The sequence below is a fragment of the Lithobates pipiens genome, unplaced genomic scaffold (assembly GCF_037356315.1).
Source record: "Lithobates pipiens isolate NorthernLeopardFrog02 unplaced genomic scaffold, aLitPip1_a1.2 Scaffold_1, whole genome shotgun sequence".
NCBI classification, from domain to species: Eukaryota; Metazoa; Chordata; class Amphibia; order Anura; family Ranidae; genus Lithobates; species Lithobates pipiens.
In genome coordinates this window covers 87,956,044-87,974,442 of record NW_027507685.1, presented here as the reverse complement: position 1 = coordinate 87,974,442, position 18,399 = coordinate 87,956,044, and the positions used below count along the sequence as shown (strand labels likewise).

The following is an 18,399-nucleotide window of genomic DNA, read 5'->3' as shown; positions in this document are numbered from 1 at the left end:
AGATAACTGAAATACATCACAGGTGATATAATTTACTGCTCAGTGATTGCAGTATTCTAGTCTGCATCTCCCCAAGGTAATACATAAAACTTGGCCTGTTAGCGGGCCCTATGGACAGGGCTGATGACCACTGGTTTAGATCAAAGCATATTCATGTGTTAGAATGGTCCAGTCAAAGTCCAGACCTAAATCCAGTTGAGAATCTGTGGCAAGACTTGAAAATTGCTGTTCACAGACGCTCTCCATCCAATCTGACAGAGCTTGAGCTATTTTGCAAGAGGAATGGGCACAAATTTCACTCTCTAGATGTGCAAAGCTGGTAGAGACATCTCCAAAAAGACTTTCAGCTGTAATTGCAGCAAAAGGTGGTTCTACAAAGTATTGACTCAGTGGGACTGAATACAAATGTATGCCACAATTTTCACATATTTATCTCTGTAAAAAATGTTAAAAAACATTTATCCTTTTCCTTCTACTTCACAATTATGTGTCACTTTGTGTTGGTCTATCACATTAAATCCCAATAAAATATATTAATGTTTTTGGTTGTAACATGACAAAATGTAGAAATTTTCAAGAGGTATGAATACTTTTTCAAGGCACTGTATGTATTATACAAGGGATGGTACCCCTAAGGGCTAAGAAGGCATTAAATACCCGCCCCACACACACACACACACACACACACACACACACTCTATCTTTTTAGAACCCAGGTTGAGAGAATCTGGGCTGGACCAACACATGACTATCTGGGCTTCCTTGACTGTATTCTGCAACGCTATGGTTCTATGGATTACTACGGTTTCTCCAAAGGTTACTAGGGGTTCCTTGAGCAATGAGCAACTTCTGTCTCTCAGATGAGAACCTGTTATCAATAAGCTTTATAGCTATCTGTAAGGGTGGGAATCATCTTCTCACTGACCACAAATGTATGGAGCATTCTTCTAAATGACCATCACACTAATGTACTGTAAACTTTTGATATAGTAATCTTTAACAGGGGTTCCCTGAGCCTGGAAAATTATTTCAATGGTTCCTCCATGTTAATAAGGTTGAGAAAGACTGGTCTATTCTATCATAATCTACTGCTAAAAAATGCTCTAATGCCGTGTACAAACAATCGGAATTTTGGTAGGAAAAAGCTCTGATGGTTTTCCTGACGGAATTCCGACGGGATATCGCTCAAGCTGTCTTGCATACACACGGTCACACTAAATTCCAACCGTCAAGAACGCGGTGATGTACAACCAGTATGACGGGACTAGAAAAAGGAAGTTCACTACCCAGTAGCCAATAGCATCCATCTCGTAGTTGAATCTGAGCATGCGTGAGTTTTTGCGCGTCGGGATTGCATGCACACAATCGGAATTTCCAATAGAAAGTTTTTCCGTCTGAAAAATTGAGAACCTGTTCTCAAATTTTTGCTGGCGGGAATTCGGCCAGCTAAATTCCGTTGGAGCATACACACGGTCGCATTTTCAGATGAAAAGCTCTCATCGGTCATTTGCTGGCTGAAATTCCGACCGTGTGTACGCGGCATAAGTCTAAGAGAGAATCCATTTCTTTCCAACTTCCATTATAAGGTAGGGATCTGTTGAGATCGCCAGAAGCGAGAGGTTGTCCACCAATTTGGGCTATATAGTGTACATTATAGATAACTTAGAAAAAAATAAGAAATAAAAATATGAGTATGATTTACCTATATGTGCCAAAATCAGGGCTAATATAATAAGCATAATTCCCAGTGCTGATCTGGAGACAAGCGCTCTTGATAAGTTGTAGTTATAAGCAGACAGCAGCAAGGTGCCTAAAATAGGAGAGAAGAAGGAGAAACATTTCAATCAATTATTCAAAGAGCAAATAAAGTCATACATGGTTTTTTTTTTTATTTTGCTTGAAAACATTAATCAGAACCTTAAAAAATGGGCTTATAAAGCACAATGAGCTCAGTATAGTTACAGTATATATATATGCCTTTGATTTTGCCTTTGATTTTGCTTGAAAACATTAATCAGAACCTTAAAAAATGGGCTTATAAAGCACAATGAGCTCAGTATAGTTACAGTATATATATATGCCTTTGATTTTGCTTGAAAACATTAATCAGAACCTTAACCACTTTCAGACCGGACCATTTTGCTGGTAAATGACCAGAGGTCTTTTTACACTTTGGCACTGCGCTGCTTTAACTGGTAATTGCGCGGTCATGCAATGTTGTACCCAAACAAAATTTGCGTCCTTTTCTTCCCACAAATAGAGCTTTCTTTTGATGGTATTTGATTGCCTCTGCGATTTTTATTTTTTGCGATATAAACGTAAAAAGACCGCAAATTTTGAAAAAAAATGATATTTTCTACTTTTTGTTATTAGAAAAATCCAATAAACTCAATTTTAGTCATACATTTAGGCCAAAATGTATTCAGCCACATGTCTTTGGTAAAAAAAAAGTCAATAATTGTATATTTATTGGTTTGCGCAAAAGTTGTCACATCTACAAACTAAGGTACGTTTTCTGGAATTTACGCAGCTTTTAGTTTACGACTGCCTATCTCATTTCTTGAGGTGCTAAAATGGCAGGGCAGTACAAAACCCCCCCAAATGACCCCATTTTGCAAAGTAGACCCCCTAAGGAAATTGATAAGAGGCATGTTGAGCCCATTGAATATTTTATTTTTTTGCCTCAAGCGATTGAATAATGACAAAAAAATTACACAAAGTTGTCACTAAATGATATATTGCTCACACATGCTATGGGCGTATGTGAAATGACACCCCAAAATAAATTCTGCTGCTTCTCCTGAGTACGGGGATACCACATATGTGGGACTTTTTGGGAGCCTAGCCGCGTACGGGGCCCCGAAAACCAAGCACCGCCTTCAGGCTTTCTAAGGGCGTAAATTTTTGAGTTCACTTCTCACTACCTATTACAGTTTTGAAGGCCATAAAATGCCAAGATGGCACAAAACCCCCACAAATGACCCCATTTTAGAAAGTAGACACCCCAAGCTATTTGCTGAGAGGCATGTTGAGTCCATGGAATATTTTATATTTTGCCACAAGTTGCGGGAAAATTACAAACTTTTTTTTTTTTTTTCTCACAAAGTTGTCACTAAATGATATATTGCTCACGCATGCCATGGGCATATGTGAAATGACACCCCAAAATAAATTCTGCTGCTTCTCCTGAGTACGGGGATACCACATATGTGGGACTTTTTGGGAGCCTAGCCGCGTACGGGGCCCCGAAAACCAAGCACCGCCTTCAGGCTTTCTAAGGGCGTTACAGTTTTGAAGGCCATAAAATGCCAAGATGGCACAACCCCCCCCCCCAAATGACCCCATTTTGGAAAGTAGACACCCCTAAATTTAGGGGTACACTAGTGAGACTAGGTAATAAATGGCGGGTGCCCTGAAACTATAAAAAAAATAACTAACCAACCAGCGTCACCTGTAACAGTTATATGGTGATCACTGGTGAAAGGGTTAACTAGGGGCAATCAGGGGGCTTTATGCGGTAGTATATGGGGGTCCCTGGCGCTATAAAAAGCTGCAGCGAACCTAAATACCTACCTGCCTAACTAGCGTCACCTGTGACACTAATACAGCGATCATAAAAACGATCGCTTATTAGGCTGGGTTCACACTGGAGCGATGCGGGAACGCCACGAATGCGCGGCGGGTTCCCGCATCGCATGCCTCCCGGCGGCAGTTCACACTGCCCTATGCGAACTGCTGGGAGTGTCAGTGAAATGTTACTGACACCCCCAGATCAGTTCGCATATCGCAGTGCGATCTGCAAACTCGGATCGCATGGTGTGAACACCCATGCGATCCGATTCTGCTGCGGGCCAAAAAAAGGGTCCCGTGCGAATTTGCGGCGGGTGCGGCGAATGGCTGAACTCGAATCGCACAGAGATCGGATGTGATTTGCACTGCAGTGCGGTGCGAATCACATCCGTTCTCATAAATCGCTGCAATGTGAACCCAGCGTTAGTGACACTGGCGACGGGGGGTGATCACGGGGTTAAACCTTTATTGGGGGGGTTAGGGGGGTACCTTAGAACTAAAGGGAGCTAACCCTAACTGCCCTAACAGTTATTAGTCACAAATGACACCCGCCGGGTGATCAGGGGGTTAAACCTTTATTAGGTAATAAATGGCGGGTGCCCTGAAACTATAAAAAAATAACTAACCAACCAGCGTCACCTGTAACAGTTATATGGTGATCACTGGTGAAAGGGTTAACTAGGGGGCAATCAGGGGGCTTTATGCGGTAGTATATGGGGGTCCCTGGCGCTATAAAAAGCTGCGGTGAACCTAAATACCTACCTGCCTAACTAGCGTCACCTGTGACACTAATACGGCGATCAGAAAAATGATCGCTTATTAGGCTGGGTTCACACTGGAGCGATGCGGAAACGCCGCGAATCCGCGGCGGGTTCCCGCATCGCATGCCTCCCGGCGGCAGTTCACACTGCCCTATGCGAACTGCTGGGAGTGTCAGTGAAATGTTACTGACACCCCCAGATCAGTTCGCATATCGCAGTGCGATCTGCAAACTCGGATCGCATGGTGTGAACACCCATGCGATCCGATTCTGCTGCGGGCCAAAAAAAGGGTCCCGTGCGAATTTGCGGCGGGTGCGGCAGGGTGTGGCGGGTGCGGCGGGTGCGGCGAATGGCTGAACTCGAATCGCACAGAGATCGGATGTGATTTGCACTGCAGTGCGGTGCGAATCACATTCGTTCTCATAAACCGCTGCAATGTGAACCCAGCCTTAGTGACACTGGCGACGGGGGGTGATCATGGGGTTAAACCTTTATTGGGGGGGTTAGGGGGGTACATTAGAACTAAAGGGGGCTAACTCTAACTGCCCTAACAGTTATTACAGTCACAAATGACACCAATGCAAAAAAAATAAAAAATAAATGACATTGGTGTCACTGTGACTGGGGGGCAGGGGTAATTGGGGGGGTGATCGGGGGGTAAAGGGGGGGTGTGAGTGTGCCTGGCATGTTCTACTGTGTGTGTAGAGTGTTGGTGCAACTCACCGATCCGCTCTCCTCCGTGTCGGAACGAAAAATACCGACACGGAGGAGAGAATACATCACTTCCTCTCCTGTGTTTACATTACAGGAGAGGAAGTGATGTCACGGGGGATTTCTATTCGTCGGGAGCGATCGCGAGGGGGTGGCCATGAATGAATGGCCGCCCCCTCGTCCCGGATCGCTCCCGGATGAAAACCGACCGCCGCAGGCACCGGGCGGGGGCCCGATCGGGCCCCCGAACCGCGGGAGGCAAGGGACGTACATGTAAGCCCTTATGCCTGCCCGTGCCATTCTGCCGACGTACATCGGCGTGCGGCGGTCGGCAACTGGTTAAAAAATGGGCTTATAAAGCACAATGAGCTCAGTATAGTTACAGTATATATATACTGCAGCAGAGTTATTCCAAAGTGACTGACAGGGTATATTTTGATGTGTAGGGTAGTAGGGATAAATGAAATTAAGAGTTTTTTTTCCTCTGAAATTTCTGCAAAAATGTGCAAAAATTGGAAGATTTTGGTAAAGTTTTTGTGAAATGCTTTGGAGGCAAAAGGAAAGGCAAACTTAAGCCCCGTACACACGAGCGGACTTTTCAACATCCAAAGTCTGACGGAATGATTCCGGCAGACTATTCGATCGTGTGTGGGCTGCAACGGACTTTTGATTCGCAAAAGTCTGACAGACTTTAGAAAATGGAACATGCTTCAAATTTTTCCGACGGAACTCCGCCGGACCTAGTTCCTACCGAAAAATTTGCTCGTGTGTATGCTATTCCGACGGACTAAAACCGACGCTAGGGCAGCTATTGGCTACTGGCTATGAACTTCCTTATTCGAGTCCAGTCATACGTCATCACCTTCGAATCCGTCGGAGTTTGGTGTGATTGTGTGTGGCCAAGTCCGCTCATTCGGAAAGTCCGTCAGAACTCCGGCAGAACTCCGGCGGAACTCCTTCGGAAGTCTGTCGGACATAAGTCCGCTCGTGTGTACGCGGCATTAGGTGTTTTTGGTGGGTTTTTACAATGTATTACAAAGTTTGCGGCTAAATTGGGATAACATTGATAATATACTATATTTTGTTACAAGGTAATTATATATGATTATGTTATTTTATATTGTTACAGGTTTGTTATGTTATTTTATTATATTATATTGAATTATTAACTGCTGCAGGTTTATCATATAATACTGTATATTATTATATTATATAATATTTATTACATTATGTTAAACATTGTTACCAGTTTATTGTATTATTATTCTATTATTCTATTGTTATATTATTATATTGAATTATTAAATGTGTCATATATATTATATTATATTATATTATATTATTGTATGTATATATACAGTATTTACAGTGTCTTGAAAAAGTATTCATACCCCTTGACATTTTCCACATTTTGCCATATTACAACCAAAAACGTAAATGTATTTTATTGGGATTTTATGTGATAGACCAACACAAAGTGGCACATAATTGTGAAGTGGAAGGTAAATGATAAATGGTTTTCAAAATATTTTACAAATAAATATGTAAAAAGTGTGGCGTGCATTTGTATTCAGCCCCCTTTACTCTGATACTCCTAACTAAAATACAGTGGAACCAATTGCCTTCAGAAGTCACCTAATTAGTAAATAGAATCTACCTTGGTGCTTAGTGAACAAACAAACCTTAGTGAACAAACAGCTTTTCATGTGACAACACTGAAGAAATGACATTTCACTTTGCCACAATGTAAAGTAGTGAGTGTACAGCCATTAATGTTTAAACCGCTGGCAACAAAAGTGAGTACACCCCTAAGTGAAAATTTTCAAATAGGGCCCAATTAGCCAATTTTCCTTCCCAGTGTCATGCGACTCATTAGTGTTACAAGGTCTCAGGTGTGAATGAGCAGCAGGTGTCTTAAATTTGGTTTTATCATTTGCACTCTCTCATACTGGTTACTGGAAATTCAACATGGCACCTCATGGCAAAAAACTCTCTGAGGGTCTGAAAAAAAGAATTGTTGCTCTACATAAAGATGGCCTAGGCTATAAGAAGATTGCCAAGACCCTAAAACTGAGCTGATGGCCAAGACCATACAGTGGTGTAACAGGACAGGTTGCACTCAGAACAGGCCTCGCCATGGTCGACCAAAGAGGTTGAGTGCACGTGCTCAGCATCATATCCAGAGGTTGTCTTTGGGAAATTGACGTATGAGTGCTGCCAGCATTGCTGCAGAGGTTGAAGGGGTGGTGGGTCAGCCTGTCGTGCTCAGACCGCACACTGCATAAAATTGGTCTACATGGCTGTCATCCCAGAAGGAAGCCTCTTTTAAAGATAATGCACAAGAAAGCCTGCAAACACTTTGCTGAAGACAAGCAGATCAAGGACATGGATTACTGGAACCATGTCCTGTCAAGCATGTATGGTGGCAACCAGGTGAGGAGTACAAAGACAAGTGTGTCTTGCCTACAGTCAAGCTTGGTGGTGGGAGTGTCATAGTCTGGGGCTGCATGAGTGCTGCCGGCACTGGGGAGCTACATTTCATTGAGGGAACCATGAATGTCAACTTGTAATGTGACATACTGAAGCAGAGCATGATCCCCCTCCCTTCGCAGACCACAGGGCAGTATTCCAACATGATAACGACCCCAAACACACCTCCAAGATGACCACTGCCTCAATAAAGATGCTGAGGGTAAAGGTGATTGACTGGCCAAGCATATCTCCAGACCTAAAACTCTATTGAACATCTGTGGGGCAATCTCAAATGGAAGTTGGAGGAGCGCAAGGTCTCTACCATCCACCAGCTCCGTGATGTCGTCATGGAGGAGTGGAAGAGGACTCCAGTGGCAACCTATGAAGCTCTGGTGAGCTCCATGCCCAAGAGGGTTAAGGCAGTGCTGGAAAATAATAGTGGGCACACAAAATATTGACACTTTGGGCCTGATTTGGACATTTTCATTTAAGTACTCACTTTTGTTGCCAGTGGTTAATGGCTATGTGTTGAGTTATTTTGAGGGGACAGCAAATTTACAAACCCTCGTACATACATAAATAAAATTCCTGCCTACATTTTTAAGTGTTTTTCACTTACTTGAACTAGCTGCTTAGCTTCCCCTTATATAATGTTTATGACAAGGCTGTGGAACTTATGTTTACTATAATTAATCGTGTCTGTACTGTGCTATCAGATTCCATTGTCAGTTCTAAAAAAAGGGTTAAAGAAGTATTCCAGGTATGGATATTTTATACATAGTTACGTTGGTCCAGCTTGGACCATATAAACCATCCCTGGCCGATGAAAAAAGAAATAATGATTGTGCTCATTGTCAAGAAATAATAACTATCTACTATATAGGATCAATTGGCATCAGTTAAGATAGTGACAGCAGGACACACTGAACTACCACATATTCATTTTCTGAATGAATTCAGAGCGCACACTGAGTGGACAGGGTAGACAGCATGATATCACTTCCCCTTCTCTTCACCTTGTCCAATCACACAACACTTTCAATTCATTTAGGAAATGTAAAGTGTTCTTTGAATGGCACCCTTACCAAATGGTCAACCTACTATGTTCAGAATGCATCAGGGCAGTTACTCGGTACGGGATCTGAAAGCTAGTGGAGATCAATGGAATAGCAGCACCTACTACAGTGATTTCCAGCTTCTAGAGCAGTGGTCTCCAAACTGCGGGCCAGGGCCAGGATGCGGCCCCTTGCTTGCTTTTAGCCTGTCCTTGGGGCGCTTATCCTTTCATTGATACATGACACTATTCCTCCCACTGACTCCAACAATGGGGCATTATTCCTGCTACTGACATACACCATGGGGCACTATTTCTCCCATTGACACCAACGATGGGGCACTATTCCTCAAACTGACACCAAGGATGTGGCACTAGTAATCCCACTGACACCAACAATGGGGCACTATTCCTCCCACTGACACTATTGATGGGGCACTATTCCTCCCACTGACACCAGCAGGGGGGCACTATTTCTTCCCCTAATACCAAAGATGCATTGTTTAATCCCACTGATCCCAGGAAAATTTCGACGCCCAATGGCCATAGTTCGGCCCCCCTAAAGTCTGAAGGACAGTAAACTGTCTCTTTGTTTAGAAACTTTGGAGAGCCCTGATCCAGAGGAACTCCACAGGTGTGGTACTGTATATATAGATACCCATGTACCAAAACCTGTGCTGTAAAGCAACTCCCACCTTCGACCCAAGCTCTTGGTAAAATATTAATCCCCCTGGATAATAAAAGGAAATAAATAAATATACCAGCATTATACCCTTTAAAAAGGGATAAATAGACAAAATTTCAGTGAACATAAATATCTTCAATACAGTACAAATAATCTAAAATTGTTGTTATAACAAACTCAATGGCAACACAACCCACATCATAAACAATGATTAGTGTTCCTGAGACTCCATAGAACAAATAGTGATTCCATGAGGTCCAACATGCAGGGCAGGTAGCTGGCTTCTCCTCATGAGACTCACATGCAGCTGGACACTAGGGATGAGCTTCGAGTTCGAGTCGAACTCATGTTCGACTCGAACGTTGCCTGTTCGCCTGTTCAGCGAACAGTGAACAATTTGGGCTGTTCGCGGCAAATTCGAAAAGCCGGAACACCCTATACAAGTCTATGGGAGAAATATAAAGTGCTAATTTTAAAGGGTAATATGCAGGTTACTGTCCTAAAAAGTGTTTGGGGACCTGGGTCCTGCCCCAGGGGACATGGATCAATGCAAAAAAAAGTTTTAAAAACTGACTTTTTTCAGGAGCAGTGATTTTAATAATGATTAAAGGGAAACAATAAAAGTGTAATATTCCTTTAAATTTGGTACATGGGGGGTGTCTATAGTGTGCCTGTGAAGGGGTGCATGTTTCCCGTGCTTAGAACTGTCCCTGCACAAAGTGTCATTTGTGCAGGAAAAAAAGTCTTTTAAAATCACTTGCGGCCAAATTGTTGGCTCTCGTAATACAGAGAACACTCAATCCGTGTTCTCTGTATTAGCCGACAATTCATTCATTCATTGATAAAAAAAATTAAAAAAGCGTGGGGGTTCCCCTAAATTCAATTACCAGGCCCTTCAGGTCTGATATGGATATTAAGGGGAACCCCGCCTCAAATTGAAAAAAAAATTTGACGTGGGGGTCCCCCTAAAAATCCATACCAGACCCTTTATCCGAGCATGCAACCTGGCAGGCCGCAAAAAAAGAGGGGGGGACGAGAGAGTGGCCCCCCTCCCCCCTGAACCGTACCAGGCCACATGCCCTCAACATTGGGAGGATGCTTTGGGGGTCTGTGACCCCTCAAAACACCATGTCCCCATGTTGATGGGGACAAGGGCCTCATCCCCACAACCCTGAGCGGTGGTTGTGGGGGTCTGCGAGCGGGGGGCTTATCAGAATCTGGAAGTCCCCTTTAACAAGGGGACCCCCAGATCCCGGCCCCCCCCTGTTTGAAATGGTAAGGGGGTACAAAAGTACCCCTACCATTTCACAAAGAAAGTGTAAAAATGGTTAAATAAGACAAACACACTTTTGAAAAATTCCTTTATTAAAAATAAAAAAAATAAAAAAAAGATTCCAGCGGTGCTAATCCACTCTTACTATCCAGCGACAGATCTCCGGGGTCCAGCGATGGATGATCATATCCTGCGACGGGGGATCTCTCAGACCAGCGCTGTCCATACATCCGTCTTCTGTCTCCACTGCGGAGACACTGCGGGGATCCCAGCGCTGACGTTTCTTATATTAGGAAGGCGACCCATCACCTGACCCCTGACGCTGGTGAGGGAAGCCAGGGGTTCCCCAGCGACGTATGGGTGACCCCGCCCCCTCTGATGTAACGCAGGTTTCCGTTACATGAGAGGGTGCGGGGTCACCCATACGTTCCCCTGGGTTCCCTCACCAGCGTCAGAGGGGGCGTGGTCAGGTGACGGGTGGCCCCTCCCTCCTAATATAAGAAACGTCAGCGCTAGGATCCCCGAACTGTTTCCGCAGTGGAGACAGAAGACGGATGTATGGACGGCGCTGGACTGAGAGATCACCCGTCGCTGGATATGATCATCTATCGCTGGACCCCGGAGATCCGTCGCTGGATAGCAAGAGTGGATTAGCACCACTCAAATCTTTTTTTAATTTTTTTTATATTTAATAAAGGAATTTTTCAAAAGTACGTTTGTCTTATTTAACCATTTTTACACTTTCTTTGTGAAATGGTAGGGGTACTTTTGTACCCCCTTACCATTTCAAACAGGGGGGGCGGGATCTGGGGGGTCCCCTTGTTAAAGGGGGCTTCCAGATTCTGATAAGCCCCCCGCCCGCAGACCCCCACAACCACCGCTCAGGGTTGTGGGGATGAGGCCCTTGTCCCCATCAACATGGGGACATGGTGCTTTGAGGGGTCACAGACCCCCAAAGCATCCTCCCAATGTTGAGGGCATGTGGCCTGGTACGGTTCAGGAGGGAGGGGGGCCGCTCTCTCGTCCCCACCTCTTTTCCTGCGGCCTGCCAGGTTGCGTGCTCGGATAAAGGGTCTGGTATGGATTTTTAGGGGGACCCCCACGTCAATTTTTTTTTAAATTTGATGCGGGGTTCCCCTTAATATCCATACCAAATCTGAAGGGTCTGGTATGGATATTTTGGGGGACCCCCACGTCAATTATTTTTTTTTTATTTGACACGGGGTTCCCCTTAATATCCATAGCAGACATGAAGGGCCTGGTAATTTAATTTAACCACTTTCAGACCGGACCATTTTGCTGGTAAATGACCAGAGGTCTTTTTACACTTTGGCACTGCGCTGCTTTAACTGGTAATTGCGCGGTCATGCAATGTTGTACCCAAACAAAATTTGCGTCCTTTTCTTCCCACAAATAGAGCTTTCTTTTGATGGTATTTGATTGCCTCTGCGATTTTTATTTTTTGCGATATAAACGTAAAAAGACCGCAAATTTTGAAAAAAAATGATATTTTCTACTTTTTGTTATTAGAAAAATCCAATAAACTCAATTTTAGTCATACATTTAGGCCAAAATGTATTCAGCCACATGTCTTTGGTAAAAAAAAAGTCAATAATTGTATATTTATTGGTTTGCGCAAAAGTTGTCACATCTACAAACTAAGGTACGTTTTCTGGAATTTACGCAGCTTTTAGTTTACGACTGCCTATCTCATTTCTTGAGGTGCTAAAATGACAGGGCAGTACAAAACCCCCCCAAATGACCCCATTTTGGAAAGTAGACCCCCTAAGGAAATTGATAAGAGGCATGTTGAGCCCATTGAATATTTTATTTTCAAGCGATTGAATAATGACAAAAAAAAAATTTTTTTTTTTTTTTTACACAAAGTTGTCACTAAATGATATATTGCTCACACATGCTATGGGCGTATGTGAAATGACACCCCAAAATAAATTCTGCTGCTTCTCCTGAGTACGGGGATACCACATATGTGGGACTTTTTGGGAGCCTAGCCGCGTACAGGGCCCCGAAAACCAAGCACCGCCTTCAGGCTTTCTAAGGGCGTAAATTTTTGATTTCACGCCTCACTACCTATTACAGTTTTGAAGGCCATAAAATGCCAAGATGGCACAAAACCCCCACAAATGACCCCATTTTAGAAAGTAGACACCCCAAGCTATTTGCTGAGAGGCATGTTGAGTCCATGGAATATTTTATATTTTGCCACAAGTTGCGGGAAAATTACAAACTTTTTTTTTTTTTTTTTTTTTTTTCACAAAGTTGTCACTAAATGATATATTGCTCATGCATGCCATGGGCATATGTGAAATGACACCCCAAAATAAATTCTGCTGCTTCTCCTGAGTACGGGGATACCACATATGTGGGACTTTTTGGGAGCCTAGCCGCGTACGGGGCCCCGAAAACCAAGCACCGCCTTCAGGCTTTCTAAGGGCGTAATTTTTTGAGTTCACTTCTCACTACCTATTACAGTTTTGAAGGCCATAAAATGCCAAGATGGCACAAAACCCCCACAAATGACCCCATTTTAGAAAGTAGACACCCCAAGCTATTTGCTGAGAGGCATGTTGAGTCCATGGAATATTTTATATTTTGCCACAAGTTGCGGGAAAATTACAAACTTTTTTTTTTTTTCACAAAGTTGTCACTAAATGATATATTGCTCACGCATGCCATGGGCATATGTGAAATGACACCCCAAAATAAATTCTGCTGCTTCTCCTGAGTACGGGGATACCACATATGTGGGACTTTTTGGGAGCCTAGCCGCGTACGGGGCCCCAAAAACCAAGCACCGCCTTCAGGCTTTCTAAGGGCGTTACAGTTTTGAAGGCCATAAAATGCCAAGATGGCACAAACCCCCCCCCCCAAATGACCCCATTTTAGAAAGTAGACACCCCTAAATTTAGGGGTACACTAGTGAGACTAGGTAATAAATGGCGGGTGCCCTGAAACTATAAAAAAATAACTAACCAACCAGCGTCACCTGTAACAGTTATATGGTGATCACTGGTGAAAGGGTTAACTAGGGGGCAATCAGGGGGCTTTATGCGGTAGTATATGGGGGTCCCTGGCGCTATAAAAAGCTGCGGCGAACCTAAATACCTACCTGCCTAACTAGCGTCACCTGTGACACTAATACAGCGATCAGAAAAACGATCGCTTATTAGGCTGGGTTCACACTGGAGCGATGCGGGAACGCCACGAATGCGCGGCGGGTTCCCGCATCGCATGCCTCCCGGCGGCAGTTCACACTGCCCTATGCGAACTGCTGGGAGTGTCAGTGAAATGTTAATGACACCCCCAGATCAGTTCGCATATCGCAGTGCGATCTGCAAACTTGGATCGCATGGTGTGAACACCCATGCGATCCGATTCTGCTGCGGACCAAAAAAAGGGTCCCGTGCGAGTTTGCGGCGGGTGCGGCGGGTGCGACACGAATTCAGCCATACTATCTGTATAGCTGAACTCGAATCGCACAGAGATCGGATGTGATTTGCACTGCAGTGCGGTGCGAATCACATCCGTTCTCATAAACCGCTGCAATGTGAACCCAGCCTTAGTGACACTGGCGACGGGGGGTGATCACGGGGTTAAACCTTTATTGGGGGGGTTAGGGGGGTACCTTAGAACTAAAGGGGGCTAACCCTAACTGCCCTAACAGTTATTAGTCACAAATGACACCTGCCGGGTGATCAGGGGGTTAAACCTTTATTAGGTAATAAATGGCGGGTGCCCTGAAACTATAAAAAAATAACTAACCAACCAGCGTCACCTGTAACAGTTATATGGTGATCACTGGTGAAAGGGTTAACTAGGGGGCAATCAGGGGGCTTTATGCGGTAGTATATGGGGGTCCCTAGCGCTATAAAAAGCTGCGGCGAACCTAAATACCTACCTGCCTAACTAGCGTCACCTGTGACACTAATACGGCGATCAGAAAAATGATCGCTTATTAGGCTGGGTTCACACTGGAGCGATGCGGAAACGCCGCGAATCCGCGGCGGGTTCCCGCATCGCATGCCTCCCGGCGGCAGTTCACACTGCCCTATGCGAACTGCTGGGAGTGTCAGTGAAATGTTACTGACACCCCCAGATCAGTTCGCATATCGCAGTGCGATCTGCAAACTCGGATCGCATGGTGTGAACACCCATGCGATCCGATTCTGCTGCGGGCCAAAAAAAGGGTCCCGTGCGAATTTGCGGCGGGTGCGGCGGGTGTGGCGGGTGCGGCGGGTGCGGCGAATGGCTGAACTCGAATCGCACAGAGATCGGATGTGATTTGCACTGCAGTGCGGTGCGAATCACATTCGTTCTCATAAACCGCTGCAATGTGAACCCAGCCTTAGTGACACTGGCGACGGGGGGTGATCACGGGGTTAAACCTTTATTGGGGGGGTTAGGGGGGTACATTAGAACTAAAGGGGGCTAACCCTAACTGCCCTAACAGTTATTACAGTCACAAATGACACCAATGCAAAAAAAAAAAAAAAAAAAAAAAAATGACATTGGTGTCACTGTGACTGGGGGGGCAGGGGTAATTGGGGGGGTGATCGGGGGGTAAAGGGGGGGTGTGAGTGTGCCTGGCATGTTCTACTGTGTGTGGGATGTGTTGGTGCAACTCACTGATCCGCTCTCCTCCGTGTCGGAACGAAAAATACCGACACGGAGGAGAGAATACATCACTTCCTCTCCTGTGTTTACATTACAGGAGAGGAAGTGATGTCACCGGGGATTTCCATTCGTCGGGAGCGATCGCGAGGGGGTGGCCATGAATGAATGGCCGTCCCCTCGTCCGGGATCGCTCCCGAACGAAAACCGACCGCCGCAGGCACCGGGCGGGGGCCCGATCGGGCCCCCGACCCGCGGGAGGCAAATCACGTACATGTACGTGCTTATGCCTGCCCGTGCCATTCTGCCGACGTACATCGGCGTGAGGCGGTCGGCAAGTGGTTAAGGGAACCTCCACGCTTTTTTTTTAATTTTATTTTTTATCAATGAATGAATGAATTGTCGGCTAATACAGAGAACACTCATTGAGTGTTCTCTGTATTACGGGGAGCCGACAATATAGCCGCAAGTGATTTTAAAATACTTTTTTTCCTGCACAAATGACACTTTGTGCAGGGACAGTTCTAAGCACGGGAAACATGCGCCCCTTCACAGGCATACTATAGACACCCCCGAGGTACCACATTTAAAGGAATATTACACTTTTATTGTTTCACTTTAATCATTATTAAAATCACTGCTCCTGAAAAAACGGCCATTTTTAAAACTTTTTTTTGCATTGATCCATGTCCCCTGGGGCAGGACCCAGGTCCCCAAACACTTTTTAGGACAGTAACTTGCATATTAGCCTTTAAAATTAGCACTTTAGATTGTGAACGTTCGAGTCCCATAGACTTTAATAGGGTTATAAAGTTCACACGAAGTTTAGGTCTGTTCGCAGGTTCTGGTGTGAACCGAACAGGGGGGTATTCGGCTCATCCCTACTGGACACCAACCTCTCAATACAGGTTGCAGAGCGTCACAGGATGTTCAGCCCAAACCTATTGGTATCACGTGCATAGATGGTGGCGTTACCCTTACCATCCTCCTGGTCTTCTCACAGTTCTTTCCTAGTTAGCCCCTTTTTGCCAAGAGTACTCACTTACATGGGCTCATGATTGTCACGTTCATTAGGGGGTTCCAGAGTCCAGCCAACCACCCAGGGCCCATGTGACATGGAGGCCAAGGCCACCTGATACATGCCATTCTTACTGCCTAGCAAAAGGCTCCTTCTCTACCTTGACCACCAAGTCCAGTACTGACCAGGCTTTCACCACTCACTCACTTTTCAGGTATTGACTTTAACTAACACTTCACCCATTAGATTATCACACAGAGGCTTCCTGATGAAACTTTTATGTACTTGGATAACTCTTCCAACAAAGAGTCCAAATCTTTGCCGTAACACATTCCAAATACTGGCTTGAGAAGATTTGGTAGGAATGTGAGGTGATTTGTGGCTTTTAGCTAAGTTGTAAACTTGTACTCAGAAACCCTTACTGAGCTTCCTTACAATTCCTATCCAATTTTACCGAAGTGGAGACCAGAATGGGACACACTGACCCCCTCACTTTCTCTTGCAGACTGCTCCAGACCTCTGCCCTTAAGTCATATTTACCACTTCTCCTTCTTATGAGCTCCAAATTTGGGGTACCAAGCATGGACCCTCCCCCAAAGTAAAAAGCACAAACCCTGTGTCATGTATCTGGGTGTATTCGAACCGGGATGTTCCTGGTCCCACAGCTGCTGTCTTACTTGTTGTGCTACAGAAGACCTCTGGAGTTGTGACCTTGGACTGTACAATCAAAGAAGCCCATAAATAGCAGCACTTCCTATCTCTCAGTGCCCGTTTGTGTGGACCAGCTCCCTGGGTGTTGTTACTGCTTTGTCACTCTGAATACCGTATTTGAACTTCTGCCTGAATTCCTGACTTCTCTCTAGCCCACTGATTTTGTACTTCAACCTTTGCCTGCCTAACCACTCTCTGGATTTCGATTGTGTACCGCTTTGCCTGACCTGCTGCCAACCTGATCTGCCTGACTAAGATTTTGCCTGAATCCTCAGCACACAAGCTCCACTTTGGACACTACCTATCACAGGTACCTTACACCCTGGAACAGGACCTGCTCTCTCTCTCTCAACATTCCCTGCCAACAGCCCCTAGCTGAAGACTATACCCACCTTAACTAAGAACTCCCTTAATGCTCCACCAGATAGTAGGAGCAACCTTTAAGGGTAACACCACCTACCTACAAACAGCTTTCATTACTCCTTCTTCCCAGCATATTCCACTTTTATGTGCAGTATGTATAAACTCAGGAAGGCTTACCACATTCATTACACCTTTTCTCTTTAAGTAGACCATAAATGGGCAAAATAATAGATCACAATACAGCCAAACACCTCTCTCCTCTCCCCCTTTGCCGATGTTATAATGGATTGAAATATTGCCATGAACTTTTCTCCTCTCTTCTCTTTTCCTCCCCTATCTTGGACAGAGCTCACTGAGACATCAGTACCTTTCTGTACACATCCACCCTTCTATGTGTTTTGTCACAAAGACTTTTTCAGGTAACAGCAGACATCAGAGGGCTCAAGGATCCATGCTTAAATATTACTTAGGCCCATACCTACCTTTTAATACCACCTACTAGTATAATACCTTTTTGAAACCGCAAATATTAGCCTTTCAAGGGTGCACAAAAGGAATAAATTACCCAATTTTCGACAAAATATAAAAGATGAGGTTGGCTTGAGTAAACAAATACCCACCAGATCAAATCTTTAAATTGTGCGTGCCTGTGAAACAGTGACAATCTTCCGTGTCATATATTTTCCATAAGTCCCTACAGGTTTTCAGTTTAGAGTTCACTGTGGGCCTAGAATTCTTGCTCTAACATGTGCAATGATATTTAATATGTGTAGTGCACTCAATGTTTTCACGGATAGGCTTCCTGGTGCATGAACTTACATTCATATGCTTGTGTGTGGCGGTGGGGGGGTGGCGGTGGGGGGGTGGGGGGCTTGAACATTTTGTAGGGGATTTTAAGTGCTTGGGTGTAACTTTTACACTTTTAAATTTTTTTTTATAAATGTCTAAAAAGACCCTAATGTCTCACCTGCCTTGCAATTAAACAAATAGAGAGCAGATTGCACTCCAATAGCATCTTCCCCGGCTGACTTGGGAAAGTAACTAGGACTTGGAAGTGACATTTTACACATTGTTTCCTAGTCATCAACAGGAAGGGGAGATCAGCAAATGAACATTCTGTGATCTCCCTCCCTTCTACACAACGGCACC

At 44.7% G+C, this 18,399-nt stretch overlaps 1 protein-coding gene across 3 annotated transcripts in view; it reads right to left on the bottom strand.

Annotated features, from left to right (window-relative positions):
• LOC143943175 (uncharacterized) overlaps positions 1–18,399 on the bottom strand; it is a 195,582-nt gene that overhangs the window by 159,545 nt on the left and 17,638 nt on the right. For all 3 annotated transcript variants that reach the window (XM_077464812.1, XM_077464963.1, XM_077464890.1), the window contains exon 2: positions 1,703–1,810. In XM_077464812.1, the coding sequence (XP_077320938.1) occupies positions 1,703–1,810 (108 nt within the window). The remainder of the gene's footprint in view (positions 1–1,702; positions 1,811–18,399) is intronic.